At 51.8% G+C, this 26,893-nt stretch overlaps 1 protein-coding gene across 4 annotated transcripts in view; it reads left to right on the top strand.

Moving 5' to 3' along the window:
* The window catches only part of EPHB2 (EPH receptor B2), a 107,559-nt gene that overhangs the window by 31,858 nt on the left and 48,808 nt on the right, over positions 1 to 26,893 (top strand). For all 4 annotated transcript variants that reach the window (XM_061379614.1, XM_061379611.1, XM_061379613.1 and 1 more), the window contains exon 3: positions 3,581 to 4,265. In XM_061379614.1, the coding sequence (XP_061235598.1) occupies positions 3,581 to 4,265 (685 nt within the window). The remainder of the gene's footprint in view (positions 1 to 3,580; positions 4,266 to 26,893) is intronic.

The following is a 26,893-nucleotide window of genomic DNA, read 5'->3' as shown; positions in this document are numbered from 1 at the left end:
GGCCACTGTCATTTATCCCCAGTATCTCACTTGTATCCCCAAGTATCCCAGTATCCCCATTGCCCATCACTCGAAAAGAAAAGGATGGGGGCATTGACCTGCAAGGTTGCACCTACAGGAGCCATTTAATAAGTCCTGAAATGACTGTCCAGCATTCCTGGCATCTCATGGAGGGACATTAGCTGGCTCAGCAACGACCGTCTCTCTGCTTTGCTGGTACCAAGAGTTCCCCAAGCCATATCCCAAGAACACCCAGAACAGGCTTCTTTAAAGAAGAGCTTCAACAAGGTAGGGTATCTCTGCCCCTTTCTACTCACGACACAAAGCTGGAGCAGTCCCAGCCACCTCCATGACCTGCAGCATTTGTGTGGGGCATCAAGGTGCTTCAGAGCATCCTGCCCCAGCTCTGGCTGCAGTGGCCAGCAGCAGTGTGGAGCCTCAGTCCTCGACACCCCCAGGCTTGAATGGCCCAATCCAGCTTGGCCAAAGGCTGGAGATGCTCCCCCATCGCCTTGTGTAGAGATGATAGCTGATGGTAGCCCTCCGCAGGGGCTGGATGAAGATGTTCTGTGGGCCTCACCCTGAGGATGACAGCAAGCCCCCTCCCCAAGCTGACTTGGCAGAAGAAAAGAAACAGCCAAGAAAAGCCTCTGTTGGGGAGATTAAACGCAGCTCCCGAGCAGCCCTGCCGTGCTTGGGGCGCAGGCGCTGCCGGCACCGGTCCCCATCACCATGAGAAAGCCCCACGCCTGCCTGCGAGCCTGGCGCCTCACCAGCGCTGGCCCGGCCGCCAAAGGGGGATGATGGGCTCACAATGGGCAGGAGCAGAGGTCAAGTCTTTTTCTCTCCTCGCCCAGCCTTTCTTGTTTGCGGTGTTTCCATATGTAAAGCACGCCTTGCTCCCGCTCCCCGGCCCTGCGGTAATGAGGCCGGGGCCGGCTGGAAGCCGTCTCCCCGTATTATTGTGCTGCCTTCTTCTTTTGAGCTCCCAGCATGTTAATTAGAGAGCGAGGAGAAAAGGGAGAGGCTTCTAATTAAGCATCAAGGAAGCGCAGGGGCTGCTGTATGGGGGTGACTTTCTCTCCTGGCTTGGGAGCCCCCCGCTCGCTGCTGCAGGGATGTAGGAGGATGCTGGGTGTCTTGATCCTCACCTCCAGGGTGCTCCCATGTCCTTGTCCCCATCAGGATGTGGATGCCCATCTAGAGAGACCAGCACAGCCCTGCTGGTGCTGGTGGAATGGCCTCCCATTGCGGGCAGGATGTGGCGTGCCCTGTGCTGTGCACAGTGTGGGTGCTGATGCTGCAGTGCCTTTGCAGCTTCTCCCAGGATGGCCTCGTGCCCACTGACAGGACAAAGGGCATCCTGCCCATGGGTGACTGGTGAGGTTGGTGCAGTCAGCATCATCTGGGAGACAAAATCTGCTTCCCATTTACTGCCTCCCTATTAAAGGTCCAAAAGCCCAAACAGTTGTTTTTTCCCTCACTGTGGAGCTCCCCTGTTGCTTGTAAGTGTTCCTATGCCTACCTCCACCATCTGCTGTTCATCCCCTAGCTGTAGAGACTCTCCTTCCACCATGCACTGCTCCTGCCTGACCAGGGATGAGCTCTTCAAACTCATGTCCTGAGACCTCCCTGGGGGCCCTGCAGATGTAGATGGGGCAGTAATGGGCATCTCCAGGTCCTGGTGGCTGACATGCTGTTTCAGAGTGGGTGTCAGGAGTGGTCCAGGTGATGGAGAGCCATATCAAAGGCAGGGCAGAGGAAGGAATTGCTTCCCTATGTTTTGCCTTTGATTCCTTCACCTGCTCCCAACCAGTGCCCTAAAAAAGGTGGAGATCCTGCAGTTTTCCACTACCACACTGAGTTTATTTCTGGATGAGAAAGCAAATGTTCCCCCTGTGTTTTGTGAGGATGCTCTCCTTCTCCCCCAGCGACGGCAGCAGATTTCCAGTCACTGCCAATCAGAAGTGGTTGGAGCTGTTTGGGGATCTTCCCTGACAGCCTTCTGTTGGGCTGTTAGCCTTGATGTGCTAGGAGCAATCTGTCTCTCATCCCCTGAGCCTCCCTCTACAGTCCTGGGTGCTCTTGTGAGGCTGTTTGCAGGCTGAGGGCTGGGGATGCTCTGCTCCTCATGTTTTCTGTGCCAGACTTGGTCCCAACGTTGATGCTGGACCTGGGCTGTTGGGGGTACCTTACCCTGGGTGTCATGATCCTGCATCCAGGGCAGGGTTGTGCTCAGGGTCTGATGTCCGTGGGAAACAGCTCGGCTTCCACTTGAGCAGGTTTATGAACAAATTAATTGGAAGCTGCTCCAGCTGGCTGGGACTGTCACATGCTAGCTGCATCCCGGTCCCTGCCACCAACATCAGGAGGGATGCTGCTGGTGGGGAGCGGGCAGCACAGAGAGAGATGCTCTGCACTCCTGCAAGGTCTGGGCTGGGGGGATGCTCTGGTGAGCCAGGTCAGAGGTGCTTTGTTTTCAATCTGTGCTCACCACAGAGGAGCGGTGGCCGGTTACTGCCTGCAGCTCTGCCCTTGTCTGGTCTCATCCTCAAGTATCCCCATCCTAAAAAGGATGGAGACAACAACAAAAGCTGAAGGATTTGTTAAAAACCAGCTTGGGGAAAGGGCAAGGAGCAGGACAGGGCCAGGAGGTGTCACAGCAGCCCCAAACTTTTCAGAGACTCCTCCAGAGTTACCTGTTAGCCAGCTCGGGGAGGTGGGCTGAGCTTCCTATAGGGAAATGTGATCTCCAAGTGTTTTGCTGAGAAGGATGTTACTGTCGTGCCATTGCTCATAGGGCATCCCATAGTTGCAGTCTAGGACAGCTGGGGTTGAGCCCTGTGTAAATGTGCAGGAGGGACTCCAGAACATGTTGGTCTTTGAAGGGGCAAGGATAAGAGCTACCAGCAGGATCTAACTCAGCATCTCCCTTTGTGGGTGCACAGTGGGATCAGCCAGGCTCCCATAAACCTTCCCTCCTGCCCATGGGGAGAGGCTGATGGCTATGGGCCCATTGCACAGCCGGTCCTTGGGCTGAGAGGAGGTTTTATGGCTGCGTTACGCGCTCCGGGTCCTGTCTGCCACGTCTCTAACTGCAGCAGCACCAGTGGGAACACATCTGCTAAAGGCATCGTGTTCCTTTGCTGCGATGCTCTGCTGCGCAGTGCAGCCCACGGGCAGGAGCCCCTGCTAAAGACATTACTGCCTGCAGAGGTGGTGCACGACCCTGCCATGCTCTGCCACCCCCAGCAGAGGTGCTTTAGCATAAATCCAGGCATAGAACATGGTGCTCATGGCAATGAGATTGACCCCAGCACTGCGGAGGTCTTGGGCCACCTTGTTCCTACAGAATGGAGCCTGCCATGTAAGCAGTGAGGGTGAAACCCTGCCGGGAGGTGTAGGTATAGGCTGTTGGCAGGGTGATGCTGGAGCAGTGCTGGGTGAGGTGGGCACAGCATGGGGCAGCTGGCATTGGCAAAGTCTGCCCTCTTAGCACATGATGTGGTTGGGAAGAGGTGAGGTGGGTTGGGAACAATAGTTTGGTGCAAGGCCTTGATTTCTTGTGTCCTGTCCGCAGTGGGAAGAGGTGAGCGGGTACGACGAGAACATGAACACAATTCGCACCTACCAGGTGTGCAACGTCTTTGAATCCAGCCAGAACAACTGGCTCCGTACCAAGTACATCCGGAGGCGAGGAGCACATCGCATCCACGTGGAGATGAAATTTTCTGTCCGGGACTGCAGCAGCATCCCTAACGTCCCAGGCTCCTGTAAGGAGACTTTTAACCTCTACTACTTCGAGTCGGACTTTGACTCAGCCACCAAGACTTTTCCTAACTGGATGGAGAATCCTTGGATGAAAGTGGACACGATTGCTGCCGATGAGAGCTTCTCGCAGGTGGACTTAGGTGGGCGGGTGATGAAGATTAACACCGAGGTGCGCAGTTTTGGGCCTGTCTCCAAGAATGGTTTCTACCTGGCCTTCCAGGACTATGGGGGCTGCATGTCCTTGATTGCCGTCCGTGTCTTCTACCGCAAGTGTCCTCGTGTGATCCAGAATGGGGCCGTCTTCCAGGAAACCCTCTCAGGAGCGGAGAGCACCTCGCTGGTGGCAGCCCGGGGGACGTGCATCGCCAATGCAGAGGAGGTGGATGTGCCCATCAAGCTGTACTGCAACGGTGACGGCGAGTGGCTGGTGCCCATCGGCCGCTGCATGTGCCGGGCAGGCTACGAGTCAGTGGAAAACGGGACTGTCTGCAGAGGTAACCGCTGGCTTCGGTCTCACACCACACAGTGCCTTGGGGCTGGTGGCTGTGCCCATGGGGCAGTTGGGATTTGCAGTAGGGATGTGCATGGGCTGCCTGGGAGCAAGCTCTTTGGGCAGGGGTGGGAGAGGAGCATGTGTATGGATGCGACTCCTCCAGCTCCTCACTTTGTGCCCTGGGCCCATCCATTTGCATTAACCTTTGCGTCCTCAGAGGCAGTGGGTCCAGGGTGCTCTCCAGGTCTCGGAGGTGTGTGCCACCAATCTGCAGTCACCTCTCAAAATACTTTGGCTGTTTTCACTTCAGTTTGTGCCCTGGGCCTTGGTGTGACCTGAAACGCTTCTGGGATGAGGGGAGCAGGAGTGCAGGCAGCCAAAGGTGTTGTGCTGGGAGGGAGCAAGTTGTCCCCAGGGTTTTTTGCATGGTGAGGTGCAAATGGCCCAGGGTGGGACATGCTCACGGGACTGTTCAGGGCCAGGCTCACTGGTGTCCAGGTGAAGAGGTGAGCTCCTGCAGCAGCCAGAGGCCTCTTGCCCTGTAGATGTTCTCCTGCCATCTACAGAGATGTTCAAAGCAGGCTCTGGGGGTGCCTGAGTACTCTGGGGCCAGCGTGGTCCCGGTGAGCAAGAGGTTCTGCACCACCCGTGCTGAAAGCACCATGCCCGCACTCATCTCTCTGTTCCTCCTGTGTCATGTGTGGGCTTGGGGAGGTTTAGAAAGGAGCTGTTGGGGAGAGATGGGGACGTAAGAGCTGCATGTTTAATGGGTACCTGCTGCTGTCCCATGCACAGAGCAAACTGCAGCGATTGGCGAATGGCTGAATATCAAAATCCTATTACAGGTTTGATAGCATCATCGTGCTCTGAGCAGAGCTGGGGTTTCTCTGAGATCAATTACAGATACGTCAGTGGGCACTGCAGAGTGTAAGGAAGGAGCTGCATCTCTTCTCTTTATGCTGTGGGAAAGGGGTAGCTGGGTTGCACCAAGCAAGCATGGGGGGGAGCTGATGGAGGGGGTGGACAGTCTCTGGCCATTCTCAGTTGGGACTGCAGGCTGGGTTGTCCCCTTGGAGAGGGCCCCACGTCTCCTGCTAGTGGCTGGGCTGTTTCTGCATCAAACTACGGCTCCTGATGTGCTGTGGGTGTCAGTTGATGTTTGTGATTTGAGCTGCTCCTCACCGGGCCGCTGCACATCTCTTCCCACCAAGCTCAGGGTGATCGTGTCCTCCAGCTGTAGCAGGGATGGGGTGGGGATGGGGACAGCAAGGAAGCACTGTTGCAGCACAGTGTGGAAAGGGAGCCTGGCTAATCCCAGCCTTGAAGGGAAGACGGGTGTTTTACAACACGCAAGTGAGCATTCGTAGCAACACCAGGAAGCCAAAAGGATTCGTGTCAGCTTTTCCATCTCACCTGATTTATTTCCCTCGTGTGAACCCAGCCCTGCACTTTGCTCTGGTGCAGCTTCGGTCTCCAGAGACTCCCTGGTCCCACTGCCAGCATAGCCAAGGGATGATCCTCTCGCATGCCCCGTGGCTCCCAGGTCTCCTTATGCATGCTCTGGCCTGGCAGAGCCAGGGGCCCCGGTGGAGGGAGCAGGCAGGAGGGAGAGGCTGGGTCTCCTCTTTGCTGACAGCAGGAGGATTTGGGGAGGTCCAGTACCTCGGCAGCTGTTTCTCCAGCCGGTGCTGGCATGCACCAGCCCCACTCTCCCCAGCAGCATCAATCATAGGGTGGCCAGCAGCCTGATGTCTCTGTGGGGCAGCTGGCTCTGGGGCTGCCTCTTTCCTTCCCCTTCCCTTTCCCCCTTTCACCTTCCCCTTCACTTTCATCTTCCCTTTCCCCTTCTTTCTCTTCCCTTTCTTCTTCCCTCCTGCACGGGGCTGGATGGGACCCCAGGACTGTGTCAGACTGGGACACATCATCTGCTTTCCCCCAGAAGAAGAGTGAGGACTGGGAGGAGAGTGCCGTGGAGTAGGCAGGGCAGCCATAGCATCCCTCTCCTCTCCCAGCGCCTCCAGTTAGCCCCACAGAGGACTGGGAAAGGAGCTGGTCACCCCAGCTCGGTCAGGCAGCTTAACTCAGGAAGGACCTGCAGGATGCATCCCTGTCCACCTCCCATTGTGTCCTTGCCCCTGGTGCCTGCAGAGGTAGGGTACGAGCCGCCTGGTTTGGGGGACTCACTTGTACATGTAGCTGGCAGGTTTTCTCATGTTTCAAGGGGTGGGAGGGAATCTGGGCCCCTTTCCAGCAGCAAAACAAAAGCAAATCTGAGCTGGCTTTCGGGGCAAAGTGCTCTCACACGGCTCGGTTGCCCAAACAGGACGTGATGGGGAGCGTGGGGAACATGTCACTGGTCCTGCCCTGCCAACGGGTCCTGGTGGAAAAGGGCATCCCAAGCAATGGACAGCCCCTTGGTGCAGCTGAAAGGCACTGAAAGGAGCTGCTCATTTTCTCCGCTGGGCTTTCCATCTGGCTACGGCAGCGCAGGGCTGCTCACGGCAGCGCACACAAGGGATATTGATGGAGGAAGTTCATGCGTCTAACAGCTTAAGCTCTCCTAAGCTCGCAGCCCCAGCACAAAAGGATTTGGGAGCAGTTAACAATTCTGTGTGGTTAAGAGATTTCCATTTCGCTGGGCCTCGCTGCCCCATCCCGCAGGCTCCTGCCTGCTCTCTCCTCTTTGCTTCCCGGCTCCTTCCCGCTGCATTGGCGAGGGGCTCCCCACGCCGCCTCCCCCAGCCCGGCCCTGTCCTCCTCACTTCACCTTCTCCTGCTCCCTGCCTGCGTCTTTTTTCTCCATCTCCCTGTTCTTTGTCTGCTGCCTCCCCCCTCTCCCCCGCCTGTCCCTCCCATGCAGCATATTAAGCGCATTTCTCTCTCTGCCTCCCTTATTCATTGGCTCCCCTCTGCAACGGCAGAGGCAGAGCTATTGTGCTGCCTGCTCTCTCACTGTTTGGGCTGCACCATAGAGAATACTGCCTGCGAGGGTCTCTGCTTGCTCAGGGATGGCAGTCCCTGGCTGCTGGTCCCGGCTGTTGAGCCCTGCATCCGTCTCCATCTCCTCCCCATCTTTGGAGGACGTGGAATCATCACAGAATCCCAGACTGGTTTGGGTTGAAGGGATCTTAAAGCTCATCCAGCTCCAACCCCTGCCACGGGCAGGGACCCCTTCCACTGGAGCAGCTTGCTCCAAGCCCCTGTGTCCAACCTGGCCTTGAGCACTGCCAGGGATGGGGCAGCCACAGCTTCTCTGGGCACCCTGTGCCAGCACCTCAGCACCTTCACAGGGAAGAGCTTCTGCCTAAGAGCTCAGCTCAGTCTCCCCTCGGGCAGGTTCAAGCCATTCCCCTTGGCCTGTCCCTACAGGCCCTTGTCCCAAGCCCCTCTCCAGCTTTCCTGCAGCCCCTTTAGGTGCTGGAAAGCTGTTACAAGGTCTGTGCCCTTGCAGATATGTGTCCTGCACGTAAGCTCCTTGATGAGCTTCCTTGCCTGTGTGCTTGTGTGTAATTTAGAGGTCTGGCACAGCAGATCTGCCACCAACCCCATTGTGTGCTGGGAATTTGGGTGCAGAAGTAGTGATGTTCATGTCACATATGCAGAGAACCCAGAGGTGTGGAGAGCAGTGAGGGTGTGTTACAACTGTGCTGTGCTCGGGTTTTGGAGGGGGCAAATACATGGTAATGGCCTGGAGACACATGCAGGTTTCTCATGTGCCAGGGAAGGGTATGTCCTAGGTGTCTCAAAGTCACCTGCCATGAGTACATGATGTTTTGGAGATAAAGACTATTTATGGCTCCATGCCTGCTTCAGGTCTGGCCCATTAGTGTTAATGCTGGACCCAGCCAATAAATTGTAAGGCCTTAGGGATAATTAGGTTCTTACAGGAAGCATTCCTGGTTGAGCTGAAGCAGATACAGCCAGTCGTAAATGTTTGCAGAGATGGAGAGCTGCCTGTTAAACACTGCCCTTGGCACTGCTTTGGCTTTTCCATTGGTAGATCCACCATCCCATGCACAGGATGCATGTACGTAGTGACAACCTATGTGCCAGGGGGATGCTGAGATTTCCTACATCCCCTCTTTGCTTTAACTATTTCAGCAATGGCATCTCTCTGAGTGCTTTTGAAGAGCCTGCATCCCTGTTCCTGGAGGTGTGATCTGACATGTGTCTGTGCTGAAATGCATGTTCGTTGCTTGCGCCCAGCTCACTGAGGCATCTGGATTGCTGCGTATCATCTTCAAGTATTTACCACACTACAACTTCCATGTCATCAGCTAACTTTACTGGGAATGCTTTGGGCTTTCTCCTGGGTCATTGATAAAAATGTTAAATAGCCCAGAGGCATGAACCATATTTGTTGGCTCTAGTAGAAACAGACCTGCTCTCTGCACATTCCCTGTTTAGATCTCAGACCATAGCAGCATCAGCTTGCCAAGTTTTAATGCATTGAATATGTCCCGCAGTGTCGGTGGACTTACTAATTTCTGAGTCAAAATATCATGTGTTACCAAGGGAAATGCTCTGCAGAGGTTTGGGTGTGTTGGGTTAACACTGTGAAACTCTCCCAGCCAATCTTGTAATTGCATCAAAAAACCATACAAGACTAATTTGCCTTAATCTCTTTTCCATAAGCGTACGTAGGTTGGCACTACTATTACTACCTCCCTTTCATCCTTTGCTGGCCAAATCCTGTAGCTGGCACATCCTTATCTGACTGGTACTGACGCTGCAATGGCACTCCTAAAATAGCCAAGACTGCCTCATTTAACAAAGAGCTTTTTCCTACAGCTCTGAAACATCCTGCTACTTGACGGTGTCTGGAAAGTGAGCATTATCTGCCCACTGGTTCATCAGCCATCTCTTTAAAAACTCATAGGTAGATGCTATCCTGACACACTGAGTTAACAGTGTTTAACTTTAGTAGCTGCTATTTAACATCTTGAGTTACTGCTGGAATGGAAAGTATTTCACCATCATCCTATAAGATGATTACATCACCTGGCTTCTTCCCAAGTACAAAACAGGAATTTGTCTGCCTTTTCTATAGGGTTGTTGACAATTTGAATGCTCCCAGCCGGCTGTGGCTCTGTGTCATTGTGGATACTGCATTTTGGGCTTCTCCCTCTCCGTCTGGGAAGCAAGAATAAAGCATCTTTCTTTCCATTGCTTTGATTCTTCTCCCTCCTGCTTCTTGCTGACCTCTCCATGTTGTGAATCCAATTAGGGCTGCGGTGGGGATTGCAGCTGCTCAGTATTAACCGCTCCTAGCCTGCTTGGTGCACTGTGGAGTTGGAGATGCCAGCTTGTCCTCTGCACATTGCTGGCTGCTGTTTGGGCTTCTGGAGGTTGGAGCAGGGAAAGCCTCATGGATCAAGGGAGTGTCAGGCAGGGGAGCTGGGGCATCCATTTCTTGGTGCTTTGAAGCCCTGAAGAGATGCTGAACCCACAAGGAGGGTCATGGGTGGTCCACAAATGGGGCAAGAAATGTGCTGCTGACAGAGGGAGATGGACGACACCTCAGAATAGGAAATGCTGCTTCTGAGGGACAAGATCTTCATGGCCAAAATAGGCAAAGGCGATGACAGCTTCTTTCTCATTTTGCTTTTCGAGACAAGGGGTGGGCCGAGACCTTCCACAGAAGTGTTTTCTCTAGAGACAAAGTGATGAGACGAGGTTTTACAGGGCATGAGTGTGATTTTTGAACAGCAGAGCACTGCCAGCCCTGTTTTGAAGACATAGGAAAGACCCCAGCAGGATGCAGAAGATAACCCAAGAGCAGCCCAGTAGAAGCATGGAAGAGAACAGCGTACTCTCATTTGTTGGTGTAGATGCAGGTCATGAGTCCCGGTGTTGGAGGAAAGGATGGAGATCTCAGGTCCAGCAAAATCCATAGGGAGTTTCTTGATGGAAGTGATGGCCATTCACAGGATTTCTCAGAGGGACGTGGTGGAGTTTTGCATTGCCACTGTCTGCCATAGCTGGCACTTCCCAGTCCCTTTGCATCCTGCTCACCATCTCCCACAGTAGAGTTTGGGGGAAGGTCTCTGCTCCCCATCCTGCTTGGTCCCCTCATCCTTCTCCCCAGGTGCTTCTTGGTGCTGGCATCAGTGGGAAGAAGGGCGGAGGTGAATGAGAGCAGATCTGGAGGGTCTCCACCAGAGAAAAGAGTGATGTCCTTTCTGACCCTCCACATGTAGATACTGACTGTATCCTGGGTGTGAGGATGGGACCCCCCTGGTAACATGGGTGCATTCATGGAGCTGGTGTCTGTACTGATAAAAAAATCTCCTCTGGACTTATTTTGACAGAAGAAACAGCATTTTGGATCAAACACCACATTCCTGATCTTGCTACACCCATGTGAGTGGGGAATAGCGGCTCTGGCAGCATCCTGTGCTGACGCCAGTGGGAGGGCAGCATTGATTCCTGCTTTTCCACTCTCTCCATCATAGGCCTCCCTTTCCCCCTGCACCAACCCCCCTCTTTTTCTGAGTAAAAGTGGTAAACATTAATAGGAACTGGAATGAATAGCTGGGATCCAGGCCCAGGCTTCCAGGATTTTAACTCATTATTGCCATAAAATGAAGGGAATGTGGTTTTTTTTTTTTTACCATTAGTTTTTCCTTTGAATCAAAGTGCTTGGGAGATCTGGGGGGCAAGGAGAGTTTTTCCCTGAGTTCATCAGAGTGGTGAATCTTTATGGGGCAAGAGGAGAATATTCTTTATCATATATAACATGAGAAAATTGAGGAAAATACTGGTTTTCAGGTGTTGCTTTTGTTTCATTTGGGTCAGCAAAGTGAAGAAGAGATTATTTTGCATGTTTAATTCTGGGAAACATCCTCAGCCGTTCCCTGTGCTGATGCAAAGTTATTTGGATGTCAGATGATCGCTCTCTAAAAGCACAGTTATTTTAGTGATACAAGGTAAAAATCTTCCAGAAAAATTAGTTTAGAAGCCATGATCAGCTTAATTAGCTCCAGGGAAGCTCTTTATTTATCCCTATATGCCTTAGAAACATAGTACATCACCGGAAAGTGAACATAAATGTCCCCATAAAGGTTCGGAAATGGAATCAAAGTGTTCATAGCTCACCTGATGGCTGTGTTTACATAGAGCAAACTTCAAACAATGATAAATTAGGTTTGGCCAAGCACAATACACAATATGTTCACGTTTTGAAGGACACATTAAGTTTGGTCACACCAACCAGTGATACCCAGTCCTTCCATGGGCGGGTGTTCCAGTTTAAACACTGTAAGGAAGGAGTTGCATGAAGGATGCAGAGCAGCACCAGTGAGTGCTGTCTGGTGAGTCTGAGGCGTCCCCTTGTCCCATTTATTTCTTGGCATTTGAAGAAGCTATATCTAAGAAAAGAAAAAAAAAAAAACACCCAAAAACCTACAAAAAGCAAACAAACAAACAAACAAAAAAGCCAAAGAAAAAACCCCAAACCAAAAAAGGTTGACAGGTTCTATAAAAAGAAGAGACACTGAAGATGGTCACTAGGTCTTGGAAAGCACCCTGTTAAAGAGAGGCAGAAAGAGTCCTGCTGGTGTCTGGAGCTACCAACTTGGTGCATTGCTCCTCCCAGATCCTGCTCTTTGAAGGGGGACCTGTGGAACACAGTGTGTTCTGTGGGTAGGTGATTCTTGTGAAGCCTTTCTAGGCCTCTGAAACAAGGTCTTCAAGCTCTTCTTCGCTTCAGCGGGTTGAAATGACACCTGCGAAGGTGCTGGCATCTTCCCGGAGTCCCTGGAGGCAAACTGGGGATATTGGTTTTGTTCCCTGTGTCAGAAATGAGAGAGACCTTTCTTAAAACCTACCTCATGGTTTTAGTTGGCCAACAGGGCTCTTGATGCTTGAGTGAATGGCTCTGTGCTCAAGCACATCCCTATACTTGGGCTGGCTCACCCCTCCTCTGTGGGCTGTGGGTACCACAGTGATGCTGCAGGGAGGTGGTGGGCATGCCTGGACCATGAGGTGAGGGTCCATGGGTTAGGTGGATGATGGCTAATGGGGCAAGTTCAGGATGCATTTTGAGGGAATCTCTGGTTCTTCAGTATTTGGGAGCTGACAGCTTTCAACAACGACAAGCTCTTACTTGCAGTGTCTTTTTGCGCTTTCAGACTGTTGTCACATTCAGAGCTCCCAGAAAGCCTGTGTTCAAGAAGACAATTTTTAACTCACAATCCAAAGCTAGCAATTTCCCCTCAAAACATCATGATCTCAGAAGCACCACAGTTGTTACACCTGCAGCTGTGACAGGAGACAACAGCAGAGGGAACAATGAATGGACACTGATAAAGGCTTTATTCATTTCCAACTATCAAAATGCTCAAACCCTCAAGATGAGTCAGAATTAAAGTGCAGCCTGAAGTGGGTCTTATAAAGTAAGAGTAACGCGGATGCTTTGCTCCAAATGGCATTTCTCCCAGCCTGGATGGCTTTTCAAAGCATTGCAGTGACTTCTGGAGCGGCTGTAGTAACAGATAATATTTGCCAAACAGCAAACAGCACACTCCATTAAATGCACGCTCTCTGCCTTTTTATGGCATCAGCTCTCCAGGAGCTTTCTGCAGAGGCACGGGAAGGCTCTGTGCAGTGTCAGGGACATGTGTGCTCTCTGACATCAGTGGGTGGCTTCCATCATGCTGTTCCACCTTTCTCCCTGCCCCTCAGCAGAGCCATTCCTGACCACAGTGTCTGCATCCTCGCAGGGCAGGCAGAGCAAAGGGCTATGGGCTGGTGCTCCGTGCAGTGGCCTGAAGTGCCCGCATGAGCATCAAGGGATGGGCAGGATGCAGGATGTTGCTGGGCATCATACCCTTAACTAGGGATTTCTAAGGTGCTGATCTCTCTCTCTTGAGGCATTGCAGTGGAAGCCAACTGTTTTCATGGCCCCCCTTCTGCCCCTTTCTCTCCCCTCCCTTTTGCCTCATCCTTCCAGTCTTGTGTGCCAGTGACAATCCTCCAGACATCTGTGTTGCTTTCACCACAATAAAGAACGTTACTTTGGCATCTAACCTCCCCATTCATCCCCACCCCAGGATGGCTCAGGATCATTCAGCCCCGTCTTCAGCTTGCAGGGAGCTGTGACAAGGGAGGAAGAGGTGGTTCCTCAGGCTGCCCAGGCAGTGGATGCTTGATCGGCTCTCTCATGCCAGCCATCACCCAGAGGACTCCTGTAGCTGAAGGCAGGAAGCTGAGGAGGGTTTACTGCAGTGGAAGCCCTACTGCTGCCAGCCTTTCCTTGCAGCAGAGTGAGCAAAATGAGCTCTGAGCTTTTTGGTGTGTATGCACAGCCCTCATTAATGAAACAGAAAGAGTAAAAACGGGGACAGCAGGATTAGGAGAAACAGTCAGGGAGTGATTCACACCCCGAGAAGTTTCTTGTTCACCTCTCCCTGCTGTGCACCCCAGTGATGGATTAACAATTGCCTTCATTTGTCATTGCATTGCTACTTGCAGCGTGGTGCAGCGAGCTCTGCCCGCACTGTTATTTCCAGTCACCTTCACAAGTGCAGTGATTATGCTGTTACTGTCACCTCCATTAGCTTGGACATTGATCCAAGCTGTAATGGTGGTGTTTTACTCTCAGTTTACACCTTAGGAGTGGACCTGTGGCACTGACTGAAGAATGAGAGATGAGGTAGCTGTTGTAGGTGAAATAATCACCAGGCTTTCTCCAGCTCAGTCTTCCAGCTGCAGCCGTGCAAATCCCAGCCTTAGGACGTGCCAAAGGTCTGCAGTGCTGGGGATGGGAGCACCGGATCGCCCTTGGGTGCTGCCTGCACTGGTCATGCTGCTTTCTAAAGAGGATCAGGAAGCCAGATGAGGAGCTTCATTGTGCCTATTGCTCACTTGTGTTGCTGCCATGAGTACGGTGCATTTACAGAGTGACAAATGTGTGTGTATCTTCAGCATACCTATGATTAAAACTGGTCTTTTTGCTCCTGGACAGTTTTTTGCTGTCTGGCTCGGATGGAAGCGATCCCAGTTTGGTTTTGTTTCTCTTGAATTAGGACATGATGCCTCTTTTCAGGATTTCCCAGGTGAAACTATGTGCATGGGGACCTGCCCAGTGTGCCCAGTGCTTCCTCTAGAACATATTGAGCCCTGTGCACGTGCAGCTCCCATGCAGCCTGTGCATGTTCCACAGATGGAATGGGTTTTGGTGCGTTTGGCTCTGTGCAGCTTTGCAGGACCCATGGCAGGGATTTGCCCATGTGTGAGAGCTGGAATTCTGATGCTTCCAGTTGCAAGGTAGGAATTGAGTGTGGGAACAGGGGGTGATCATCAGAGAGCAGTCAGAGCATGATGTGCAAAGCTGAGCAGAGGGCTCGGGCTGGACACAAGTGCAGTTTTGCCTGAAGAAGAGGGGTTGGTGCCATGTGTTTAAGTGCTCCAGACTTTGTGTTGCCTTGAGAAGGGGTCAGAAGGGCTTTGGTGGAAACCAGGAGGAGGATGCCAAGCCAGGGATGGGCTAGCAGGACACAGCACTGCTGCGTCAGCTCAACCCTGTTGCATGCTTTGGGGGATGGAGAGGACAAGATGGGGTTTCCATGGAAACCAGAGCCATGATATCCTGCATACCCGTGTGCTGGAAGGCCAAAAGCAAATGTGGGTAGGAGGAAGGAAGCAGCAGATGGTGGGCAGCATACTGTCCTTGTGGAACTTCATCCCTGAGCATGGAGGAGAGGAGCAAAAGAGGACCTTTCATAGAGTCACAGAAGCCCAGAGTGGTTTGTGTTGGAAGGGACCTTAAAGCTCACCCAGCTCCAACCCCTGCCCCGGGCAGGGACCCCTTCCACTAGAGCAGCTTGCTCCAAGCCCCTGTGTCCAACCTGGCCTTGAACACTGCCAGGGATGGGGCAGCCACAGCTTCTCTGGGCACCCTGTGCCAGCGCCTCAGCACCCTCACAGGGAAGAGCTTTGGGTACCCTGAACTCTTGTGTTGTCTCCCTGAAGCTCAGGGCATGGCTGGGAGCAAGGGCCAGCTCTGGCAGAGGGCTCTATGGGTGTCCAGCAGTGTGTGTTTTTGCTGTAGTAAGGGCTGCTTAGCCCAACAGGAGCTTGCAAGTGTGCAGCATGGCAGCAGAGCTCCACACCAACCCAGGTAGCTCAGTAGTGAGCAGGATTGAGTAATAAGACCAGGAGGAGCTGCAGCAGTATTGCTTTTGGTGTTTGGTTCTGGTGTCTGCCTGTGCACATCACCTCTGTGTGCAGGAAGGTGGCAAGGGCAGATCAGTACAAGGCTGAGACCCCGTGCAGGGTGGAGGTGACACCCCTGGGCAGGCACATGCACAGCTGGGTCAAGCAGGAGAGCGGGATGCCTTCAGCCAGCTGCTGGGTCCTAACACAGGCACATCTGGCTCAGTTCTGGTGCACAATGTGAGGCTCGTAGGGGTACCAAGTGTTCCATCCAGCTGTGAGCTGACTTACTGGATGCTCCTGGCAGTGGAGGTGTGGATGTGCCTCGTACCCACAGGTACACGGCGTTGCCTTGGCACTGCCACATCTGCACCCTTGGGCTGCTGTGGCCGTGTCCCTGCTGTCACATGGCCGGGTTGTGGCTGCAGCAGTGATGAGTGCTGGAGCTGCTAGCAGACTGGGAATGTCTTTTGTCAGAGCCTGAGATGCCTCCAACCTCCTTTAATTAAAGACAATTACTGCTTTCAGCCCCTCTTCACAGCTCAGCTGGGTTGTTTGCAAACACACAGCTGCGGGAGTCTTTGTGCCCCTCTCTGAGTCCCACTTCCCTGGAGATGCACAGAGGTTTCTTTATTATCAGCATTACAGCCAGCAAGCGGTGATGGGGAGAAGGGGGTACCCCGGGGTGTTCTGGGGTGCAGGGCAGCCTGGAGCAGCCCTGCGTGGTCCAGCTTTCCTGCAAACCCTGTGTGGTTTTATCAGTGCTCTTGGGAGAGTAGGGCTGTTGCTGGAGGTGAGAAGAGAATCAAAGGGGATGAGAAGGTGGCTCTTGTCCCCAGCTGCAGAGACAGGACTGGGCTGAGAGCATCCTTTTAAATGACGCTCTGCTGGGTTAGCCCTGATTTTGTATGCTCATGTAAAGAGGCTGCTTCACCTCACTGCAAGAGCTGCACCAGGCAGCCCGAATCTGCTCTTTCCCAACTGAACTGTGCTCAGACAAAAAAATCCCTGAAACCTCCTGTAACCAATAACCCCCTTCTCCGTGCTTCAGTAACTCCAAGGCAGCCAAATGGAGCTTAACCAAACTTTCCAAAACAGTCAGGGCTGGCACGAGAACAAGCAGCATCCACTGCAGCCCTCTGGGATGCCGGTTCCAAAAATACGAGCCTCATGAAGCTGCCTCATGGCCTTGGCTCTTGTAGCATCCTGCTTCGCTCTTCAGCGCCGCGTCCAACCCCAAGCCAAGGCCGTGGCTTCTTGGTTTTCAGGTGCTAATGGTCTCGTCAGGGAGGAGCCAGGCAGGAGAGCCCAGCAGGCTTGGTTGTTAAATGTGAATGGTAAGTGCTCAGATTCTTTTTGAGCTTCTAACAGCCTGACACTGCTCTGTCTTCTCAAATTCATTTTGCAGCTCGGATTCCCTGGTGAGCACTAATCACTGGGCTGAGCATGAAGGGAAGCATACTCCTTAAATGGGAAGCCCAGAAGCTCTTTCCCCTTTAACAACCTCTCTGTGGACATCTTTGATCTGTTTTGGGATGGTTTCTTATTCCACAGAAGGCTAGAAGATGAGTTGAAGCAGCCTCCTAGAACAGGTTTAAATACACAGGTACTGTGCTGTGGGTTTAGTGCTGGTAGCAGATGGTCAGGGCTGGACACCCATTGTAAGGGCAATGACCAGGGCATCAGAGACCCACTTGCTGCAGTGTTCGTGTCTGTGGGATGCTGGAGCGCTGGGGACCCAGTCCGTGGTCCTTAGTGCAATATCATGGGATGCTGGGGCTTTGAGAACACCATCCTTAGTGTGACATCATGCTGCTGTGGTCCAGCTGTGCTCATGGGAGATGATGACTGTCCTTAGTCCATCAATGAGGGCACTCTGCTCACAGGCAGCTCAGTAGAGTAAGGTGCCTTCATTCGGCAGCCCCTCCAGTTTCTGTTCCAGGTCTTAGGCTGTGGACTTGGCTAACCAGAAGGTTTATTTGGGGCTTTAGTGTGCTTTAGGAATGGACATCTTCCAGTTCTGTCCCCTGGGAAACTGTTGGCTGCAGCCAGTTGACGGGTAGGTGGAGGTCCTAGGAGTGCTGACCCAGTCCCATTAGTGGCAGACCCAGAAACACAGTCAGGAGGTGTTTGAGAGAGAGTTTCCCATGTGGTGAGCATGGCTGTGTCTTTGATGGAAACACCCTGGAGCTTACTGGTTTGTGAAGGTCTGCACTGGCCAGAAAGCAGGAGCAATAAGGGAGGGATGGAGTGATGATTCCTCTTGTCTTCTGGCATGCTGCTCATATTTTCAGTGCCTACAGTATCTTGTGGCAGTAAATGCTGCAATTTAATTATGCACCATGTGAAAAATATGTCCATGCACACTGTAAGAAATTGCAAGCCATCTATTCCCATTCATATCCCTGTGTTCCTGATGGCTTTATATACCTCCCTGCGTGGTCTCGCTTCAAATGGAAGCTCCTGATTGATTCTCTAGATGGAAGCTGTTCAGTATTCCTAATAATTTTTATTATCTCCCTCATGATCTCGTCTGAGGACGACCACCATTGCAAACACTGATCAAAACGTCACTCCCTGCAATGGTTTAATAACATTCCTGCTTTGCATTGGGTTCCTTTCTTAATAATTCCTTACATTTTCTCTTTTTTTGTGTGTTTTTTGTTGATGATAGATGAGCTTTGAACTGATGTTTTCAGAGAATTATCTCTAGTGCTGCCGAGATCTCCTCCCTGCATGTTAATAGCTAATTTAGTGCCCATCATTGTGTTTGTATAATTAGGGCTCTTTTCCCCCAAGTGCATTCGTTTCCTTTTGTCACCACTGAATTTCATTTGCTGGGTTAGCGCCCAGTCACCCAGCACCCTGAGATCTTGCTGTTACTCTTTGTGAGTGGCTTTAGTTCTGGTAAACCCATCTAGTTTGGGGACATCAGGAGGCTACACCCCCTGCTCCAGCCTGGGTGCTCACAGTGGTTCCTTGTTCCTGCACCATGATGATCGACATCCTCAGCATCTGTGTGAGTATGTGTTACTCGTGCATTATGCAGTGTGGCTGGTCTCCCTTGGTGGGGCCTGCCTGAACTCTGGATGCCAGTAGGGAATGCATTGCATTGCTGGGACTTTCTGGCTGGGTCGTGGTTTCCTGGACATGACAAGCTCTCTTCCAGATCTCAGTTTCTTCAACCGCTATTAGGATGGCAGAGACACTTTATCTCTTGTCTCAAGTGACTCTTTCCCGATATCTGAGCAGCCAGCAGAGGATTGCATTGCATTCTGTGCACAGCAGTGGAAGGATGCAGCTTTGACTGTGTTCCTCAGCCCTTGGCTAGAGATTCTTGGAGCACAAGGAGATTGCAGCAAGGTGGAGTGAACCCATCCTGGGTTCAGCAGTAGCAGTCATTTTTCTCCTTCTTAGTAGCTGGTGCAGTGCTGTGGTTTTGACTTTACTCTGAGAACAACGCTGATAACACACCAGTGTTATAGCTGTTGCTCTGTAAGGCTTACCCTGATCAAGGACTTTTCAGTCTCACGCTCTGCCATTGAGGAGGGGCACAAGAAGCTGGGAGGAAGCAGAGGCAGGACACCAGACCCAAACTAGCCATAGGGGTATTCCATACCACAGCACGTCATACCCAGGGTAGAAACTGGGGGGAGTCACCCAGAAGGCCCAGATCGCTGCTCAGGTCGGGCTGGGTATCGGTTGGTGGGTGGTGAGCATTTGTGTTCTCTCCCCTTGTTATTTCCCTTACCATTATTATTATTGGTGATAGCAGTAGCAGCTTGTGTTATACCTTAGTTACCAGACTGCTCTTATCTCAACCCGTGGGTTTTATGTTCTTTGGATTCTCCTCCCCAACCCTCCTGGAGCTGGGGAATAAAGAAAAGGGGGAGTGAGCGAGCGGCTGCATGGTTCTGAGTTACTGGCTAGGCTTAAACCATGACAGAGAAGAAGAACCCAAGAAGGGATCTGAGCACAACAACATCTCTGCACAGGGCAATTAAAAGAGGATGGAGCCAGGTCCCCATCAGCAGTGGTGCCAGATCGTATAGAAAGTGGTAACAGCCACAAGCTGCACTTTGAGAGGCTCAGGGCAGGCACTGGAAAAGCTGAGACGGTTCCCTCAAGAGGTTGAGCATCACCATCCCCAGAGATTTTCAAGTCTTCCCTGATTTAGGGCTTGGCATAACCCTTCTATGAGCTGGAGACTGGTGTGGAGACCCCAGAGGTCTCTTCCCAGCAGTCCTGCTAGGATACCATGAAAAACCATGTGCCAGGACCATGGAGCACCAATGGCTAGAGAAACCACAGATAGAGAAACAGTGCTGAAGCCAGCTTGGGTCTAAATGCATTCCTCAGGTGGTAGAGTGGCATGGAGGATAGGAGACTGCAGCATGGGTCAGCACGTGCTCAGGGACAGACCTGCTGTAACTGCATCTAGCAGGGAGTTGAAGGATGTCTGCTGATAAAACCCATGGAGCCATGAGCTGTAGGTGAGGAGGTTCTGTAGCCCCATCATAGAAGGCCACCCAATTGGTGAGGCATGATTTGCCCTTAGTGAAGCCATGCTGGCTGTCACCAGCAACCTCATTGTTTTTCATGTGCCTTAGCATGCCTTCCAGGAGAATCTGCTCCATGATCCTGCCAGGCACAGAGGGGAGACTGACTGCTCTGTAGTTTTCCAGTTTTATTCTTCTTGAAAATGGGGTTATATTTCCCTTTTTCCAGTCATTGGGAACTTCACCTGACTGCTGTGATTTTCAAATGCATATGGTGGATAGTGGTGTAGCAACTTCATCCACCACCTCCTTCAGGACCCGCAGATGGATTTCATTATGTCCAATGGACTTGTGCACATTCAGGTTCTTAAGATGATCTTGGACATGATCCTCTTCTACAGTGGGCCTGAGGTCTTCATTCTCCCAGTTCCTGTATAATGATGCTGTTGCATAAGCAACAGCAGCTCAGCATTGTAATCAGCGGCTCAGCATCCTCGCCATGAGCTGCAGGCACCGGGCAGGGTGGGAGAACATCACTCTCATTGACCCGTCACCCTGCTGCAGGGAAGAGTGGCTTTTGAGCTGATTTGCTTTCATTAGGTAGATTAGCTGCTTTAATCTGCTCAAAGTGAGAGGCAGTTGGTCCCAACACGGCAGAGAGGGCTTTCACTGGGGAGGGGAAGCTGCAGGGGAGAGGTGATGCAGCAGGTCTTTGCTGTGCCCCTTTGCCATGGACAGGTTCACCCCCTCTTCCCTCACCCCTTTTCCACCCCTTTGTACAGATGGAAGAGGGTATAGGGATGATTGCACTGTCCCCTCGTGGATCACCCCCATGCAGATGCACGTCACTGTGCATATGGCCTTAGCCTGAACGTGTTTGCCCTTCCTCAGCTTTTTTGCATCAGACAAAGAAATGTGGCAGCAAATGGGTAGGATTCGTCCACTGCTGTGCTTTAACTCACTCCTCAGCTGGAGACAGGTGCAGTCTTCATCATGATCCAAACCACTGATGGACCAGTTGTGCTCCGTCTTGAGGCATGAAGGCTCCTCTCTACTGCTGTCTCCAACAGCAGGTTAACATCATCTCTGCTCCCTGTTTGTGTTCTGCTGCTGCCCTCATGCATAAGGATAGGATGCTCCTACCTGCACGCAGAGGAGTCAGGGGCAAAGTTGTGATGCAGAAGGCAGAATCCCAGCCTTGAGCTCTGCCCTCTCCACCTGCTTCCACTGTCCTGCATCAGTGCTTTCTATTTCTTGCTCCACTCCAGTTTTGGTTGTTGGGCCTTTATTTTTTGCCCAAGGAGAAAAGGATCATGCAAATGATTTGCCCCAAGGGATTTCTGGAAGCTGTTTAAGCCAGCAAATGCCGTCTCCTCCACAGCTGTGCCGTGCAACTCAGTACGCTCATGAATTTCCCCTCCCCTAAGTGCAGGAAGGGGCTGACAGATGTTAACACACAATCAGTGTCTCAGGAGAGAGGAATTAAAGCCACACTGGACCCTTGGAAGACACACATTAGTGTCAGAAATTTCTAATCAATCAGCTCAGAGTCTCCTGGGGTCAGAAGCCTCTTTGAAATTCAAATGGGGAATGGCTCCTAATGGGTTTTATTTTGATTGCTATAAATTGATTAGCGTTAAGATAAACAAGTTTTGTTTCCTTCTGAAAGCTCTAAATACGCTCAGGGGGCAGAGGCGGGGAGAGAGAAGCAGTGGAACCTGATTGCTTCCCATTAGGACATCCTCACTTAGCTTCCACCCCATCACCTGTTTGCTCCAGAGGCGAGGCTAAAGGCAGTGAACTGCTTTGGCAGTGCTGGAGCAGGATGCAGGTTAGAGGGGAAGGTGTGAGCATCCTCCTTGGTTTTCCAGGGTGGGATGTGAGAATGCAGCTTGGTTCTGGAGGGGATTGGTGCAGGTGTGGTGGAAGATGGAACATGCATGGGTTTGAGGCTGGTTCAGCCTACCAGCTGCCATGAGACTGGGAGATCCTTTTGCAGGAGCATGCTCGCTATTGTGACTGTCACTGAGCACAGGAAGACCCCATCTTTACAGCTTGTATTAACTGTACAGCCCCATGTGTGTTCCCTATGCCTGTGTGTGCTCCCTACAGCCTGCACATGGTCCCAACAGTGTATGGTATGTACAGCCCCATGTGTGGTCGCTACAGCCTGTGTGTGCTCCCTACAACCCATGTGTGCTGCAGTACAACCCATGTGTGACGTCTACAGCCCCATGTGTGCTCTCTGCAATCTGTTCACTTCCTAAAGAACCATGTGTGCTCCCTACAGCCTGTGTGTGCTCATGCAGCCCCTGTGTGTGTCTGCACAGCCTGTGCCTGTGCTCCATACAACCATACGTGTGTTTCCTACACCATGTGTGCTGCCTCAACCCATGTGTGGTCCATATAGCCGGTGCGTGCTCCTTACAGACTGTATATGTGCTCCCTAAAGCACCATGTATGATGCTTACAGCCCCATGCATGGTCTATACAGCCTGTGTGTGCTGTGTGTGCTCTGCATGACCCATATGTGCTCTGCACAGCCCCATGTGTGCTCCCTACAGTGTTCGTGTGCTCCTTACAGTCTGTGTGAGCATCCTTCAGCATGTGTGTCTCAGTACAGCTCATTTGTGCTCCCTACAGCCCATATGCTCTCTACAGCCCCATCTGTACACCCTAATGTGTCTGTGTGTGCTCCCTACAGCTTGGGTGTTCTCCCTGTAGCCTGTGTATGCTCCCTGCAGGCTCTGTGTGCTCTCTACAGTACAAGTGTGCTTCCTACAAGCCACGTGTGTGCTCCCTCTAACCCATGTGTTCTCCTACAGCTCCCTGTGACCTATGTGTGTTCCCTGTATGCACTCCATACATTCCCTTACAGACTCCCTACAATCACCCATGGGCTTCCTACAGATGATGTGTGCTCTCTTCAGTGCCTGTGTGCTCCCTGCAACCTTTGTGTGTACAGCCTTTCTTTGTGTTCTGTGCACCTCCATCCCTGGGGGTGTTTAAAAGACATACAAATGTGACACTCAGGACATGGTTTAGTGGTGGACTTGGCAGTGCCAGGTTAATGGTTGGACTTCATGATCTGAAGGGTCTTTTCCAACCTAAATGATTCTATGATTCTGTGATGCTATCTCCTAGTACCTTTTCAGGGATCAGGGTGAGGGGAAACAATGTCAGTGCATCTTGTCTGTGGGATGTGGATGACTGTGGGTACCAGTTTTAGGGAGTGCTGTGGGTGAGTGCTGAGCACCACTTGGCTCCCTGACAGCGGCACAGGGATGCTGTCCAGAAACGAGGGATGTGGTCGATCAGTGGTGGTGCTGGGCTGTTCTGGTGTCATGGTCTTGCTGCTATGTGGGGATGGAGACCTCCTGGCTGTTGGTGGCCACAGGGGTTGAGGATGGTGGCTGTGTCTGCACTGGGTGATGGTGAGGATCTCACTGCTGGTAGTGGTGAGAGTCTTGCTGTTGGTGGTGGTGTCTCTGCTGGGAGGTGATGGGAGGCTGGGTGCACCCTCGGAGGGGGTGACCAAGGCGTGCTCTACTGTGCATGAAGCCCAGGAGACATGCAGTTCATATTTCTGTGCTGAACAGGGAGCTGACAGTAATGAACAGCTAATTAACATCACAGGGCTTGATGGTTGCAGTGTCAGCGTCCCTAATTAGTCTCGCACTAATCTGCTTTAATTAACTGTCCCTGTCGTGGTTTTAATTTAATTTTCAGCTCCAGACCAGAGAGAGCAGTGTGTGAGCATCTGGGTTCCAGTACCACGGCGCTGTACTGGGATGCACTGGAAGCGCAGTGGTGGCCAGCCGGGCACCCCAGCACAGGGAGAAGCACATCTCCTGTGCTCCATCTGCTTGTGCTTTCCCAGGGAGGAACAGCCACCTCTGCATGACCCCAGCCGTGCTGGTCCTATGCCTATGGCCACCTCCAATCCAGGCTGTGCTGGCTGAGCTGAGCATCACACCATTAGCTGACGCCATGCTTTCACACTGCTGCTTTGTCTGCATTAGGGATATTTTATGGCATAGAGAGCTCCTATCCTTTCCCTGTTTTGGTGTGGGAGAGTGTGGGGTTGTCTGGAGGAGTAACCAGGAATGTGCTGCTTTGTGTGAGGTCTCCTTGAGGCAGAGACACAAGAAGCTGGTCACTGTGCCTTGCTTGGCCAGCCATTTTGGAGGGCCCATGGCCTTCACACTGCTTGGTATCTCTTCATTTGGCTTCAAGTGTTTTCATACCAGGAGCTCCCAGTACAGAGCAACCACTGGGACTTCTCCTCATCAGGTTTTCAGTATCTCCTTCCTGCAGGGGACATCCCCTGCACCTTATGTTAGACCAGCCAGAGACCTAAGAGCTGGACCAAAGCCGGCAGCAGAGCACTTGGGGACCGGTGTGTCCTGCTGTGAGGAGTGTGAGGGCTGCCCATCTGTGTATGGGAGGATGGGCAGAGAACAAGCTGGAGAGATGCTTAACTGATGGTTTCCCTTGGGAGCAGATGAAATCACAAGAACAAAAGCAGCAGGGAGAGGAGGAGGAGAAGATAGGCAGGAAGAGCTTTAGCATCCTAGACATGCTGTGAGGAACTTGTATTTAGTCCCTGTAGAGTTGCTATTTGCACAAAAGGATCTGCTTGTCCTGCCAAGCAAAGCTCTGCCTTGAAAGCTGCATGCCCTTGCCTCTGACATTGCTTTTCTGGGGAAAACCAGGCTCTGTATTGCAGACAGAATCAGAAGGAGCAGGGGAGAGAAGACATAGACCTCTCCATGAGTAGTATGGCATCTAGAGTTCTGCTCACGCAGCTCTAACAATAAGGCAATTCCTTGTTAACATCCCTACTTTGAAGCATGCACCCTGCTGGAATGAAGGATGCAGATGTGTCAGGGTGGGAAACTTTGGGGTTTTGCACTCTTAGTGAGAAGTGCAGCAGGAGTAGGCTGGACATGCTCCAGCCTGGCTCTGCTTTCCTTCTCTGCTCCAGAACAGCATCCTTCATCAGGCAGGGCACAAATCTTCTCAAACATGAGCATCTCCCCATGGGACCTGCTCAGGGGGTTGTGTTAATCTGTAAGAGCACGTGGGGCCTTTAAAGTGGGAGTTGATGCTTGGCAGCATCCCATGGAGCTGCGCAGTCCTGAGCTTGGCTTGCCTGTCTGGATTAGCAGGGGCTCTGCCATCTGTCCTGCTCTCAGTCCTGGCTGGAGCTGCTCCGGGTGCCTCACACTTTGATGAAAACCCCTCTCCAACCGCAGCCCCTGCTCCAAATAACTCAGCTGTTTCCACCTAGGCAAGCATGGATGCCTTCCCTGGTCCTCTGCGGACGGAGGAAATCCTTATGTCAGCTGGAGCCATGCTGTAAAGCTTTAGGAGCAGCTAACCTTGGGGAAATGCAGTGAGGGTCCCTGGTGAAGGACTTTTGGGACCCCTCAATGATTGGGCAGTCTATGGTTTAAGAAGCCCAAATCTATGTTCTTCTAGGGCTGCTGAGGGATCAGGCAGTGGTTGGTTGTACCACGCTGCCCATGTGCAGTTCTCACATCACATCAGACTAACACAATGTGTTGGGCAGTTTCTGCCTTACCCATCTGAGGATCTCGCTGAAGTGCTGCTGCAGCTTCATGCAGAGCTGTCACACTCAACCCATTCCCTGCAGCAGCTGCTGTGGTTTTCAGCCTTTCTTCTCTGGGGTATATGGCACTGAGAACCACTTCTTGCAGAACGGGGCTGGGAGGATGCTCAACCTCACCAGTGCACCGGGTATCTCCTATCCCGCTCTGCTAAGTGACCAGTGAACCAGTGAAACCCCACAACACAAAGACACATCAGGGGACTCTTATTTGATGTCATGCTTTTACCCCTGACAGTGGTGCCATCATCTTAGCAAAGAGAGCTGAACATATCTTACCCTTGAAAACCACACACCGCAGTGGTACCCATGTGTCTGATCCCCTGAAGTCATCTCACAGCGGTTGATTTCATAACCACCAGCACTCACATCACAGAGCTTTTCCTTAAAGCTCTTGGGTGCAAGTTATCTAATCCTGCCTGGTATTGGGAGCTATCACTGATACTCTCCCTACTTTCAGAGGCAATGGGAAATTTTAATGTTGGTTATGAAACAATCCTTTATATATCCACTATTATTATGTCTTCCTGTCTTTCATTGTCACAGTACATAATTTGGCCATCTTCCCTATGCCTTCGCTTTTCTGTCATTCTTGATTGCTGTTAATCTTCCAGTCCCTGTTTTTTCCACTGCCCAGTTCAGCTGCTCTTATCTTCTATTTTGTGCTTACTAAAGCCACTGCTGCCAGTTTATGACATTTTAAGATGCGGGTTTTTTGTACTCCTTCACTGTAATTTCTTGGCCAGAATTACTTTGTATTGAAAATTAGGACTAGCATTTTTAGGGGGGGCAGCAACACTTTTGGTTGTCATTGTGGTTTGGGTTTGGGTTTCTTTTTCTCTTTTGAGGCCATTTTGGTTCTTATTCACAATGGTTTCCTTGTACTTTGTGTCTTTGGTGGTTTTGCTGGCATCTCTGGGAACGTGTTCCATGCTCATCCCACATGCCCAGTGCTGGCAACAAGCTCTCAAGCACAGTGGGAGAGCCCTGGCAATCTGGGAAGCTAGGGAAGACCCCTGGTTTACTGAGAGCTACTTTTTAATGCACAGAGGCAGGAACCGAGTTCAACTTCCATGCATCGGAACCAGCATAATCCCAACCTTGTGTTTGAGCAGCCTCCCATCTTTTCTGTGTCCCATTTGTTTGCTCTCTGCTTTCCAGTGGGAGTATGAAAATCTGAGAGTATGGAAGTATGAAATCTGCTTGGAAGAGAGCTTTCAGGTGTGGAAGGTGCATATTGATGGATGCGGGCAAACTCCATCCAAATAAGGGGAATTACGAGCTGTTGAAAATTGCCTCTTCCCATCTGTGTTTTCTGACGGTGCATGCTTGGCTCGCGGG

Source organism: Neopsephotus bourkii, unplaced genomic scaffold, assembly GCF_033783945.1.
Source record: "Neopsephotus bourkii isolate Nb327-2 ecotype Australia unplaced genomic scaffold, CSIRO-AGI_Nbou_v1 NB_1778, whole genome shotgun sequence".
Lineage (NCBI taxonomy): Eukaryota > Metazoa > Chordata > Aves > Psittaciformes > Psittacidae > Neopsephotus > Neopsephotus bourkii.
The sequence above is the reverse complement of the archived record's forward strand: the minus strand, read 5'-3'. Positions and strand labels throughout refer to the sequence as shown.